The following is a 13,815-nucleotide window of genomic DNA, read 5'->3' as shown; positions in this document are numbered from 1 at the left end:
CTTTCTAAAGGACACCTTGCCGTGCGAGTACGCTGTGAACTTGGAAAATAGACAGATCATTTTTTTCACCCCCTATGTGCTAGAGAGACACGGCCCTACTTTACACATGAGGATAGAATTATTAGCCCACCTATACATTTTTTCTAAGTATTTCCCAAGTGCCAAACATCCTAGTTTTATTTTCGATGGTTACATTATTTAACTTTGTGCACAGAAACAAAATTATTCCACAAAAACTACAATGGTCAAAATTATTAGCCCAAATGATGTTAATCTTCATTTGTGTATCCTTTTTGCTGTTGTTAGGTGTCGTTTTCATGTCTCAGACACACCTCTAGAGTAACCCCAGTTCATTCTTCTTTGTCAAATCTCTCAAGCTCTTCCAGATTTGATGATCTTCTGACGTGGACCTTGCTCTTCAGTTCACCACACAGATTTATGTCAGTTTACTTTGGTCTTTAGTTCTTTACCAGAAGCGATATATGTTTAAGGTCATTATTTTGATGGAAGACAAAGCACACACTCAGTTTTGCTGCCGACTGCTTGAGGTTTTTCTTTCAAACATTTCACATATGCTTCTGCTTTCATGATTCCTTCCATCTTGACAAGATTTCCAGTTTCAGACACACTGAAGCATCCCCACAGTTCTTCTGCAAAAGTGCAATTTTTCTTAGCCTGCAACATCACAGTCAATTCCTGTGCAGAGTTTTAGTGATTGTCTTAAGACTGCAAATCCTGACTTGGCTAAGTCAATCACTGGTGTGTTGGCAGTTATTCTGGGATCTTTAGACACATCTCTCACTAGTTTTCTTCGCAGAGCCTTTGATATCTTTCAGTTACTTCTGCCAGGCTTGTTCTGTACTGTTTGGCTCTCTTTGAATTTCTTGAAGATACTTCTCACTTCAGTTGTCATAACCGTGTTTATCCTTCTCTTTCCTGCTTTGTAAGCATCAACAATTCTTTTTCTCAAGTCTAAACTTTTTCCTTTGTTTTTGGCATAATGCTTTCTCAAGTGACAGCTCAAAGCCTCCCTGAAGTTGTTATGCTGTGTGTAAATTGGAACATATCTATCAGTTTAATTTGATTTTACAAGCTTTGACGATTACAAAGTAAAAGCACATCATCTCAGTTGTGTGTGCTATGGCTCAATAAACAGTTTTCAGGGAGCTAGAATTTGCCTGGTATTACTTTTAATTAAATATTTTTTTTAATTAAATAATCCATTGAACATTAAACAAAATTCTGTTCTAACTATTGCTATAATAATGTGCTTTTATTGGTGCCATGAGGACCTCTAGGCAAGTACCATCTGCTTCTATTATACTAAAGAAGGTAGACTTGTTTTTTAATCAAACAGCTGAATAAATAATGTAAAATAATAGGGATGTGTAAAGGGTACTACAGGCCAGAGAGAAAATATGTTAGGAAACATTTCAATCACCTCTGCTTTGTTATATTTATGAAAAAAAAGAGACTGGAAATTATTTGAATCAGAAACGCCCTTTAAAGACGTTCATCGGCTCCGGTCACTCAGGAGGCCCCTCTAAGTAAACATCTACAGTTCAATGTATTCATGTTTGCCATGAAGCGGTGCTGAAAATTCTCAGTTCAGTCTACAACTCCAGGTGTTTAAAAGGATTACTGCGTGACAAGAAAAATGCATAAAAAGTTTTTTTATTATTATTAATAATGAGTCTGTTCCACTTTAAGTGGATGCATAAAGACATAGAAAAAAAAAAAAAAAATTATGAGAGACAAGCAATGAGAGCCCAGACAAACGCACAGCAACAACACAGGACCTTCAACTAAGCAGGCAGCATCTTGATTGTACACATACTTCTCTCGGTTCCTATTATTGCTCCCCAGTCCAACAAGAAGAAATGTGAACCACAAAGTATGAAACGTAGGACAAAGCCAAAAGGCAAAGACTCACCCACCTTAAAACTTCGAAAATAAAGAGTGACAGGCAATTGCAGTTGGAACCAGTTACAGCTCATTTCAGGAATGTAACCAACAGGTTTCATTTGTTTCCGACATATTTTTGTTCAATTAAAAGAAAAAAGAAAAAAAAAAAAGAAAAAAGAAAAAAAAAAAAAATATGATTATGGTTCTTCCTTTAAGCCAGAAAGCATTGACCCCAACCAGTTTATACCCATGGAATGATGAGCTCACTAATATTTTTTTGGGTCCATCATGCTTAAAGTGCTTTAAAAGCACACATTGTTACATGCTTCCTCTCTGTAAGCTGAGGTTATTTGCATTAAACAGATCACATGTGGTACCTTTTTACCTTTTTCACCGCTCAAAATCATTTACAATTTTGGTGTTTATAGACAGCATTGAACACTTTTTATAGAGGGAAAATACAGTTAAAGGAGAAAAAAGAAAAGGGGGAAAAAAAAAAAAAAAGAAGAAGATTAAATTCAACAGTAGTCCTTGTCCCTGGAGATGTGGATGTTTGTCTGCTTGAAGCTCAGTATGTAATAGTCCACTGCTTGACGCTGGCGTCGTGGGAGGTGGTGACCAGAGTGTGAGCATCTATCCAAGCCAGGCCGCTAACGTGGTGCAATCGGTGAGAGTCTGCAACAAAGACATCACAGCAATTAAAAAAACAAAAAAAAACAAAAAAAAAAAACAAAACACACACACAACAACAACCCAAAAACAACAACACCATCTTCAACTAAAAGAGCTTGGGTTTAATAAAAGTTTAGTTTGTTTAACATCCCATACTGACTGAGATGTGAGTTACAATTCTTTAAGAAATCAAGCCTGGGTTTGTGCCTAAATTTTAAGAAGCAGATTCAGCAAACTGAGTTTATAAATAAACTTTGTAACAGTTTAGGATAATTTCATTTATTTTTTACCCTCTTTTCAATAATTGTTCAGTAAACATTTAATATTAAAAAGTTTATTCCATACTGAAAATAAGAAAGAAAAATAAAAAGGTAACAGTCCCGCTGTGTAACTGCACCCAGATGCAAACCCTAATTGCAGATCCAGTTCAGAGTCACTGCTATCTGTGATGACCAGATGTCTCTTTGTGGGACTGCACAGCATTTTTATTCCTTCTCCTCGTCACACATTTTCACTGGTTCTGCAGGACATGCACTTCTAAAGTCTGTCTTGTACTCAACGTATATAAAGTAAAGACACCAAAGAGGCACAAGCTTTGCAGTTTGTTGATAATCATGGAAGCTACCATAAAGAAAATGAAGTGTCTGTATATTCTGACAAGTAGTTTGTCTTTTTTGATGGTTATTTTTCAGTTTTAATCTCCAAATGTGACCGGCATTTTCCATCACTGACTGATTACAGTACAACAGATCATTGATCAGTGTGCTATGTGTCTGATTTAAACACTGATTACTACAGTAACACACAGTAAATATTTCAGAGGAACTGGGTGACGGACACCTGCATCACTGTCTAGAAAGACTGAGACTAGAGTTTTATGAATAAGCCATGAATCGTAATCCTCATCCTGGTACATATATAACTGGGTTTTGCTTATCTCAGGGTTAAACTCAGTTGTTAGCTGAACCTGCTTCCTGGAAGAGGGCCCTGATCTGTAATGTCTTTATTATGGGTCCATTCAGCCAAGCATCAGTTCTCTTTTTTAGTAGTAGAGTTTGCAGTTTCTGTGAGATTTATACTGCACAAAGCATTTGTTAGAATTCGCCACCCAAACAGCTTCACAGTTCAGCACTGAATCTACTGCAGTCACAGTTAATAAGCACATTCAATACTAAGTATTCAAATGGTAAAACAGAGGGTGGCTATATTTTAAAGCTGTCACAGAAAATGTGACATAAGCCACTCAAACCATTCATTTATCTGAAGTATAAATGTATGTATGTATGTATGTATGTATGTATGTATGTATGTATGTATGTATGTATAAATCACTTATTCAACAGTGAAATATTTTCTTGAGTAAACTTTCCTCTGACAGTTCACAGGAAAGTTGTTTTGGGGTTACTTAACAGCATTTGGTTTTCTAACAGCTTTTGCTGTGCCCGGCGTAAAAATCAGACCAAACCTGTAATCGTTTTTTGACAGTTTTGAAAACGATGCAGGTTTGTTCAGCTGAACTGTAATCAGATGCAGTTTCTTCATGGTTCCGTGAAATGAGCCAACAGCAAATGTATAAATTTAGCTGAGCTATAGTTACTCCTAGTCTTTTTTTAAAATCACGCTTAGATGTGCCGAGTGTGGATTGCTTGCGAGACCGACCTGGGATTTTGAGCCGCTGGTCTGGATCGCTAACCGTCCAGACGTACACCAGCATGTCCATCCCACCAGTCGCAAAGTGCTCGTTATCGGGTGACCAGGCCAAAGTCACAGGTTTGGCATGGTGTCCATAAAACTCATTTTTAACCTGATGGGGAAAAAAGAGGCAACCATAAAAAAAAAAAAAATATATATATATATTTTTTTTTTTTTTTTTTTTTTTTTTTTTTTAAAAACACACCGTAACAGGCAGCAAACAGAAGATAGGATGATTAAGAAAGGCAAATATTTACCGAGTAGCCATCTGCCACGTTAAAGACAGTGATAACCTTCTTGTCATCAATGGCAGCCAGATAGGCGCCATCATTCGAATAGGCCATGTCTGTAATGGGCCCTTTGACCTCAAGAGCTTTCCCCTCATCTTTCAGAGTGTTGCCCTGAACTGAGTACAGATGAACTTTTCCATCCTAAGGAGAAAGAAAGAAAATTAATCCAGAGTCCAACCAAGCTTTTCTGTGATAGCTATAGTGTGTTTTTATTAAATGGAACCAACAAACAAACAAACATTGACTGAATGTATACATGTGGTGAGATTATCTGTGTCCACTTACTGCTCCGCCCACTGCAGCGGTGGTGCCGCCAGGATGCAAAGCGCCAACCTCTGCTTCATAGCCAAGATTGTCCAATGTGAAGACTTTCTTCTTATCCTTCACAAGGACAATCTACAAAGAGCCATGAATAACAATGCTGTCATTATTCCACAAACAAAAATCACCAACCTTGCAAGTGCAAGAATGACTGGATCCGATTTATGCAAGCAGTAATGACTGAAGCAAAGACATTACCTGCCCAATGCACACAGCCAATGACAGCCCACCTGCTGCTACTGACACACTTTTAGGCTGGAAATCCATCTTCACCACATCAGAGGCACTAGAAACCAACAAAAGAGGTTATTTATGTGAGGAGAGGAAGAAGAACTTTAAAAAAAAAAAAACAAAAAACAAAAATAAAACAAGAACAAACCAAAACCTTCTTCCTACTATGAACAATTGAACTGCAAGCATACATTAAAGAATGTACTTTCTTAGCCTTCCACCTTCTGTAAACTTCTGTTTACTATCAATCAATCTTTATTTATAAAGCACTTTTCATACAAAAAAAAAAAAAAAAAAAAAAAAAACTGTAGCACAAAGTGCTTTACATGGTTAAAAGCAGCCCACCCCACTAGACCAAATGTAAAATAATTAATAAAATGGCTTATTCATAAAGCCACATCATGGCCCCTCACCTGTACTCCTTCTTGCTGATGCTGGTGTAGCGCAGTGTATCATCCATGCTGCACGTCACCAACTCATTAGCTTCATCAGTCACAATCTTGCTAACCTGGTTGCTGTGACCTTTTCCTGAGAAGCAGTCGTTCTCTCCAGTTTCTGCATCCCAGTAATGTGAGGGATAAGTTAAGGAACGTTATCCATGTCTGCAGTTATTCTATGCAAATATGCAAGTCTGAGAAATGCCTGCAAAAAACAAAAACTAAAAAAAACTAAAAAAAAAAAAAAAAAAAAAAAAAAAAAATTGTTTTGTAACTTGCGTCACTATTCAAATAACAAAGCTCTAAAGAGCTATTCAATAGTGGTAGATGGGCCATATTTTTATTTATGGTTCTTTTAAGCAAACTATTAGAAAGTTCTGCTGCTTCAGGTTTTAAAAATGTAACTGTTCAATTTAAAAAGCTCAAATTATTTTAATTTGATTTTTTTTTTAAATTTTGATTAAAACTCAGCTTCTGCACAATATGAATCAAATCTACATTGATAGAAATCAATTAAATTTGATGAATGAAAAAAGGGCACGTTACATTATCACTACAGGTGTGTTAAATACTACCTTGTGTTAAATCACTACCTTGTGTTAAATAGAAAAACATCGCAAACCTCTTTTATATTGAAAACAATTGAGCAAGATTGGAGCTTACATGCAGGACAGGACACCTACGCATGTCCCACTGAGTGACCTTTACAGTCATTAGCGACAATCAGTAAGTGCTGAAAGGATATTTATGTGTCCGTCGTGACTCCCCGAGTAGATGTACGGCCGCCCTTCATTTTTGTGAACAGTCACACACTGGATGGACTTGGTATGACCCTGTAGAAAGAATAAGCACACATCTGGATATATGGAAAGGTACACAAGACATTAACACTACAGTATTGCCTCCCCACACAAATGAAAGACGGCATAGAGAACTGAAAACATTCATCTTTGTAATAGCCACAGTGCACATTTAGATGCTTCTGTGAGAAGTTGATGTAATGACTTATTTTCCTGTCTTACCTACTAAACAACACAAGTGTATGATGGATACATTGGGAAGACGTGTCACAAGACATTTCTAGCCTCCTCACACAGACACCCTCCATGTGTAAATGTTAAGCACACTGCTCTTTCATCATTAAAAACTAATTTCTCTTCCCATTTGAAAAAAACCAAACAAAAAACCACACGTATGAAAACAAGCAGTAAAGCAGGATCTGCAGTGTGCATTTGCACTTTTAGGCATGCAGTTTGAACCATCGCTATGCAAATATTGATGCAGATTTACATTTAACAGATGCCAAGTTTTGTTTTCAAACACTGGCAAATGTTTCTACTATGACACTGTAATTTCCATAGTATTTCAGAAGCTCAAACACAGTTAAAAACCTAACAAAACTGCCATTATTATCATTTTCAAATCACTAATTCTATCCAGAAATGGCATCCTTTAATTCTTGAGGCTGACCTTGATTGTGCGTATGGGCCGGTTGGGGTTGTTCTTGTCCAAGTAGTTGATGTATCCTGACAAGGAGATGCTGAGGAGGTGGTCTTTCTGCCACAGGCAGCCCAGCTGCTGGTCTGTCACATCCGAGCCCAGGTTGAAGGTGGTGACAGCCGTGGTTGCACCGACATCCCAGAGCTTCACGGTCTTGTCCCCTGAGGCAGAGATCAGTTGAGAGCTGTCAGGGCTCCAGCTGACCTGTGGGCGAAAAAACAGAAACGTAATATGTCAGAATGCACGTGAGCAAAGACAGAAATTCTGTAAGCACTGTTTGTGCAACCTATGAATGGGCATTAAACAACAGAAGAAAACACACCAACGCTATGTGGAAAAGAAAACAAAGAAAAATGAGAAAAGATTAGTGACTAGAGGACAGAAGGGTTTATAGCGTACATAATTCCTATTGGCACATAATTCCTCTAGGCAGACTGCCAAATCTGATTATAGTTGGCTCTCCAGAACAACAAAAGCCATTCATTTAACCAAGTGACTGTAAGTTAACACTGTAGCAAAGAGGTAAAACACTAGGACTGATCCTTTAAACAAGGCAGACTGTTAATGTACCCATCCATATTATTCACTGGAGTTTGTTTTTTTTAACCTAAAAACACTTACAGCATAGATTCCTCCTTTGTGAGCCTTCTCTCCACCAAGGGAGCCAACACGTTCACCAGTTGTTCCATCATAGATGAAAATCTGTGGACATTTAAAACATTTAGGTACACATTTTGCTTAAAGTTATTTTAAAAATTTTAGGTTTTACATGATAACAGACACCTACCTGGCCATCAGCACCAGCTGTAACAAACCGACTTCCATCTGGAGAGAAACGAATGCAGTTGACAAACTGGCCGTGGTCCTTCGGGGAGGAAAAAAAATTAAGGAAATCAACATAGAAGTTAACTTTATGGATCAAATGAGTGTTTGATTTTGACACATAATATTTGGTCTTGTGTATAAATGGAAACCAAACATTGAAAGTACATCCAGTATTTTCAATAGTCCTAGTGTAGACTTAACATAGTCTCAAACAAGTGAGGAAGGAAGGAAGAAGCACAAAAAAAAAAAAAAAAAAAAAAAAAAGACGGCTTAGTCATCTTCATGACCAACAGAAACTCAGTCCTTCCTCAACTGAGACCATGACTGACCAGTATGCAGGCTTAAGGAAAACAAATGGTTTCCTTGATTTTTGAGGATTTAAAATTTATGTATGACACAAATAGCACAGGGTTCATGTGCAGAGCAAAGACATGGATCAATAGCTGTGAATACAATTCTTGTTTGTTTTTTTTGTTTTAATTTAATAACACCCCACTAATAAGCCAATAATGCAATTCTTAAAAGGAATACAAGGTGTAATTTACTTTAAAATTTAACAAATATATCCACTGTTTTATGTACCTTGACCAACTGGATTTTATATTAACTTCAAATAAATTAGTCTGCAGTACACTTAGTGCCTGGTTGTAGGAAGCAGCTCACACTCTCCAAGAATTTATGGGGGATGTGGATTATGTAATATGGAAACAGGCAAACAAGGCCACATTGTCAAAAACCAACAGAGTGTGGCAGATTTGAGATGGCCAACAGACATTAAAGCCAGAGAAAGTTAGAAAGCTGAAGGACAACGCTTTGTTACCAGTGCAAGTCAAAGACAACATTTAGCCATTGGCTGTTCTGACCACTTTAATCCAGCACATGTCAGCAGATCATCTTTTCTCTAAGACTTGTCCAGCAAAACAACAGCCAAGAAAAAAAACAAAAAAAAAAACAATCCAGCTTAGCTCTAATTACTCTGGAACAAACACCCCTTTACTAAAGCTCCTCAAATTGCCAACAAATGCAACTCACCCGTAATGTGAACTTGAACTTGAAGGGAGGTCCCTCAAAGAAGGAGGCACAGGTGTCATCACTGGCAGTGGCAAGGCGGTAAGGGCGCTTCTGCCTTATGTCTACACTGTTAATTAATTTTGAGTGGCCAGAAACCTCTCCCACTGATGAGCCAGAGTCCCACAAGAACACTGCCCCAAACCTACAATGACAAGTGAACACCGATACAGTTGATCCAGGTTTGAATTAGAGGAAGAAAGGTACATGCTAGAAGGTTTAGATTTCCTGAGCTGCACAATAGTGATGTAAACAGTTCTTTTTATAATAAAACAATAAATAACATTGGTCCTACAAGTGCACAAACATATCACCTTGATATCTAAAGCAAACAGTGGGTTTGTGCCACGGGGGAATAAATCAGTGTGAATGCTTTAAGAGAAGTTTCTCATGAGACAGTTACCATGGTTGATTTTAAACTATGAATCAATTTGTAGCCAGTGTAGCGCACAAAAAATCCTGACACTCACTTCTCTCGTCCATCCCCAACAACAGCAATCCTCTTGCTGTCCTCCGTCCATGCAATGTCCTTCACCTTCCCTGAAATCGGGGTGTACTCATACTTGAGCATGTGTTCCTTCTGGGTGGTGTCCCAGATACGGATCTTTCCTGATGCATCTAACGGATATAAAAAGCCACATGATTACATAGTAGTCACATTATTGTGGAAACTATGAGAATACACAGTTTTACCAGGATTTTTGCATTGACTACTGATAAAATGTAGCTTGACCTTCATTATAGTCCAAATTCTACACAAAATCTGACAAAATCCATTTAAAAACAAGTTTTAATTTAGCACATCTTCTTAAGTAATAACTCACAATGCAAGCTGGAAAAAGTAAATTAAAGTCAATTAACCTAATAACATCACCAAAACCTACTTTGACTCAGATGTTTCAGTTAAAGCCTTGTCCCTAAATGTCCATAAATCACAATCTACTCTTCCTAGGAAAAACGGTTTCATGTGCACTGTGTCTTAACAGCAATTTTCATAGGAACTTAGCAAGGGGCATTACAAAAGTGCATGAAACTGGAGGAGATGTGCGCAATCTGCAATTTGACAGGATATCAGGAATGGTGCTACACTGTTGGGAGTGAGGATTCTAGAATATTCATTCAATAAAGCGTAAAAGAACCCAAGGGCAGAACACCACTTCAAGAAACACACAACACACACACTACTGAGTTAACTTTTTGATGCCAAAAAGACAAAAATTGAGCTTGTTTGCAAAAATGGTCCAAGCGCCGAGTAGGCAGAAGTAGTTCTCTTTTTTCTGCATGCACTGTGAGTGGTTACTGAGTGTCAGAAGCACAGCAGTTGTTTGTTTACTCTAATGGTGTTCATCCTTAATTATTTTTTAGATTTAAAAAAAAAAAAAAAAAAAAAATCAATCAGTAAATTCCAGTAGGTTTACAAACTCTTTCTTGCAAAAGTTCAAATGTATTTTTCTCTTTTACCTCCAGATGCAATGTAGAATCCACTGGGTGCATACTTCGCAACAGTAACTTGATGGGCATGCTCAGTGTAAATGTCTGCAATAGCTGGGTTCTTAAAAAACACAAAAATGGAAAGATTAGCTCACAAATCGCAAATAGGTGGTTCACTACTAAAGCAAGCAGCATTTAAATTACACAGATTTAGATGTATAGAGATGATGAGCATTTTTCCAATTGGTCACTTAAACCCAAACATCTAATCAACAATTAGTGTTGGCGAAGAAAAAAAAGAAAAACAAAACAAAACAAAAAAAAACAAAAAAAAAACCAAAACAAAACAAAACAAAAAAAAAAAAAACCACACACACACACACACACACACACACACACACACACACACACACACACACACACACACACACACACACACACACACACAAAGAGAAAAAAATCAAAAAAAATCAAAAAATCAAAGCCAAAACAAAATCTAGGTAGAACATTGGTAAGCAAACCACAAGCTGAAATCCTATCCTGAGCTACTTCTAGATTAGGTGCTAACTGACACCATTATGCTAACAGTAATTGTGCCAGCATGCAAGTCAGATTTCAGAGAATATCAAGGGCACGATACTGAACACGCCCAAAAATACTGGGTGCAGCAGGAGGGCAACAAACAAAACTAACCACTAGTAGAGTGAAATGGTGTCTTTGATGTGGCTGCTAGCTTTTGATGTAGTACATTTTATGTGGTTATTATTCTCATTCAGTAGATTCTATCATAGCCAGTAGATTTGTAAATACAAATGAATAAATAAATCAGCATCATGTTGATACAACTTTAAGACTTTTTTTTTCTTTTTTTTTTAAAAATTACTTCAATGTTCCTGATGATGACACATTTCCCATTGGTGTAGAGGAAGTTGTTGCCTTTGGGATCACCGCCGATCACTTTTGCAACTCCCCTCTCCATCTGTGGGAGACTGGCAAACACACGTTCTGAAAAAAGTGAAAATAAAATCAAAGATGTGGAAAACAGATCAATTAATGCACTGCAGACAGTGTTAAACAAATACAAAAAGTGTTGCACTGCACATCCTTTATCTGCTGGGAATAAAATCTGCCATTTCAGATAGCAGATTTTATTACTAACAGAAGTGTTCTGTATCAACTAGTCGTTCATTAGTCATCCATAGGACTTAAAGTGGAGCTGGTTTCAGGTACCTTACTGATTATCACAGACACTTTGACCACACAGCCAAGTCTATTCCTATTGGTCTACCAAGCAGTTTCACCTTCCTTATTAAATCCCCTGAACGCAAAGCGTTTCACACTTCAACCTTTAAGGAGTAACAAAAATAAAACATAACTAGATTATGTTCTTCTGTGCACTTCCTCAAAATTTGGGCCATCTTTTTTGACACCAACTATGCTAGAAGACTGTTAAAAGACAAGACTGGATTTGTTGCTGATCGTTATATGGGTGATTTTTCTACTTTGTAAATTACTAAAGAAAAAAAAATTACAAGTAACTGCTTGTAATTAAAGCATTTGCTTTTGTTTAGTTACACATTTTTAAGTACAGCGCATCCATTCAGTAAGGTTTATGTTGATGAGTCTTGTTTTATAATAAGTGTACCGATTTTTAAATAATTGCACAATTTTAATTATACAGCACTTTCAAATATTAGTATTTAAAATGTTTTATTATAGTTTTATATTATAAATTTACCAACACTTTGCTTTACATAATTTTTACATAACATTGTAATAAAGTAAACGAGATACAAACTCTCAGGTCAAAAATGGTCAGGTCAAAACGCACTAGTACTAGTACACTTTTGCCTGCTCATAATGTTTTTTGAATACATCACGAGTTAATCCTGCCTTATGCAGTAACTACACGGTTGTAACTTGAATGTGCCTTGAAAGACCAAAAATAAATAAATAAATCACTGCCATGTTTTTGCCATTTATATTTCCCACTAATTCAATGAAAAAATGTAGCGTTAAATATGTTAGGACATTCGAGCAGCGACAAATGTGTACTTCAGTACTTCCTCGGTGCTTCACTGGCAGACAGCCTCTGTGTGGACATGTCATAACAAAGCAATGGGAGCACAACTATTTCCTGACTGAGGCTAGCAACCTAGCTAACTAACTAAAAAGCCACTGCCTGTGGCATGAAGCGGCTGCACTGAGTGCCAAAACATCTGCACAACACGCCGTGCTCTCCAAACACAGGTGCGCACTACACCTGCCAGAATCGTTGCATGTGCGGAGCTTTTTTTTTTTGGTCTTTCTTGTGTGGGATGAAGTGTCAAAATTACGCAGCTATGGGCGAGGCTAGCTAGCTGCTACCTGGATGACTAGCAGATCTGCCGACTAGTGTCACGCGAAGTAAGAGCCTTGTTCCTTTTTTTTCCCGCCCTGCTACTGACACAGAAATGAGACAGACTTACTCAGTTCATACGGCATTTTTTCTCCGCTGCCTCTGGCTTGGCCTTTCTCTTCCAGATGAATGAAACAGTGAAGACAGAAAAGCGCCCGTGGCTTTGCACTACCCTCCCTGATACACAAACACGGAAGCGGGTGCAGCTCTCGCTCTGCCTGGCTTTGCCCATATATAGTAAACTCAGATACCACGCTGAGGCTGTCAGCCAGTAACCGTGCGCTCGAGCTTTGGGGATAAATTTTACCTAAATATGGTCTCTCAGGCTCCAGGGCCAAACTAAAGCCATTCCAAAGCTTCACTAATCAAAATGGCCAGGTTTGCCTCATTTTGAGGCATATTATGTGCTACAGCCAGGACACAGAGCCTTTTTCAACTTTTAAAAGATAAACATACAGAAACAACATTTCTAATTCCTCAAAGAATGTTACCGTGTTAGTAAAAAATAAAAATATATATATATAATCCAGGCAACTTGTGATGGATTCTAGAAATAGAGTTAAAACTAAAATAAGGAGGTGAGTTTTGCGTAATCATTTGATTGCCTGAGAGGCCTGACTCAGGGCAGTAAAGCTCGCTGTCTGGGACGCACTCCTTTGGGCGCAGTGGATTTATGATAGCATAAATAACCAAATGAATTGCCCGGAAAGGTAAATGAGGAAAATCTATCTACAGTCACTTGTAACCTGTCTCTTATCTGCAATTCCATAGTGGTGATGTTATAAGCCTGTGCTTATTATTTGCATGAGTGTAGGCACTCACTTGCTTGGAATAGGACTGGGAATCCCCTGACCTATTTATGATGGGTCCATTTGAGAGTGTGGACCTCTGCAGCAGCAGATATAATGTTACAACAATACAGAATTTCAAAACAAGGTAGTCACAGAGCAACATTGAGAAAGCTTCGTACGGGGCATGGGAAAATGAACTCATCTGTGTAATTTTGGTCTGAGCATACGATGTGTCCTCTCCCAGGACATTTTAA

At 37.7% G+C, this 13,815-nt stretch overlaps 1 protein-coding gene across 1 annotated transcript; it reads right to left on the bottom strand.

Moving 5' to 3' along the window:
• Positions 1-1,852: 1,852 nt before the first annotated feature.
• Positions 1,853-12,998, bottom strand: wdr1 (WD repeat domain 1). Its single transcript, XM_003442694.5, has 15 exons — positions 12,841-12,998; positions 11,256-11,377; positions 10,403-10,493; positions 9,412-9,559; positions 8,906-9,086; positions 7,836-7,913; positions 7,670-7,750; positions 7,019-7,252; positions 6,294-6,381; positions 5,525-5,681; positions 5,079-5,166; positions 4,845-4,955; positions 4,527-4,700; positions 4,237-4,381; positions 1,853-2,580 (listed from the first exon to the last, which is right to left on the bottom strand). Exons 1-15 carry the CDS (start codon positions 12,854-12,856, stop codon positions 2,474-2,476), a joined length of 1,821 nt encoding a protein of 606 aa, XP_003442742.1. The 5' UTR covers positions 12,857-12,998; the 3' UTR covers positions 1,853-2,473.
• Between the last annotated feature and the right edge of the window lie 817 nt (positions 12,999-13,815).

Source organism: Oreochromis niloticus, linkage group LG5, assembly GCF_001858045.2.
Source record: "Oreochromis niloticus isolate F11D_XX linkage group LG5, O_niloticus_UMD_NMBU, whole genome shotgun sequence".
Taxonomy (NCBI): Eukaryota; Metazoa; Chordata; class Actinopteri; order Cichliformes; family Cichlidae; genus Oreochromis; species Oreochromis niloticus.
Note: the sequence above shows the minus strand (reverse complement) of the source record. Positions and strands in the feature narration are given on the sequence as shown.

What these genes read in the sequence shown, in the direction of transcription:
- wdr1 (XM_003442694.5), bottom strand. An exon ending in AGTTCAAGTTCACATTACGG is followed by an intron (nt 7,914 to 8,905) that starts GTGAGTTGCATT and finishes TCCTCCCCGAAG; the next exon opens with GACCACGGCCAGTTTGTCAA. An exon ending in GAGTCACGACGGACACATAA is followed by an intron (nt 5,682 to 6,293) that starts ATATCCTTTCAG and finishes CTTATCCCTCAC; the next exon opens with ATTACTGGGATGCAGAAACT.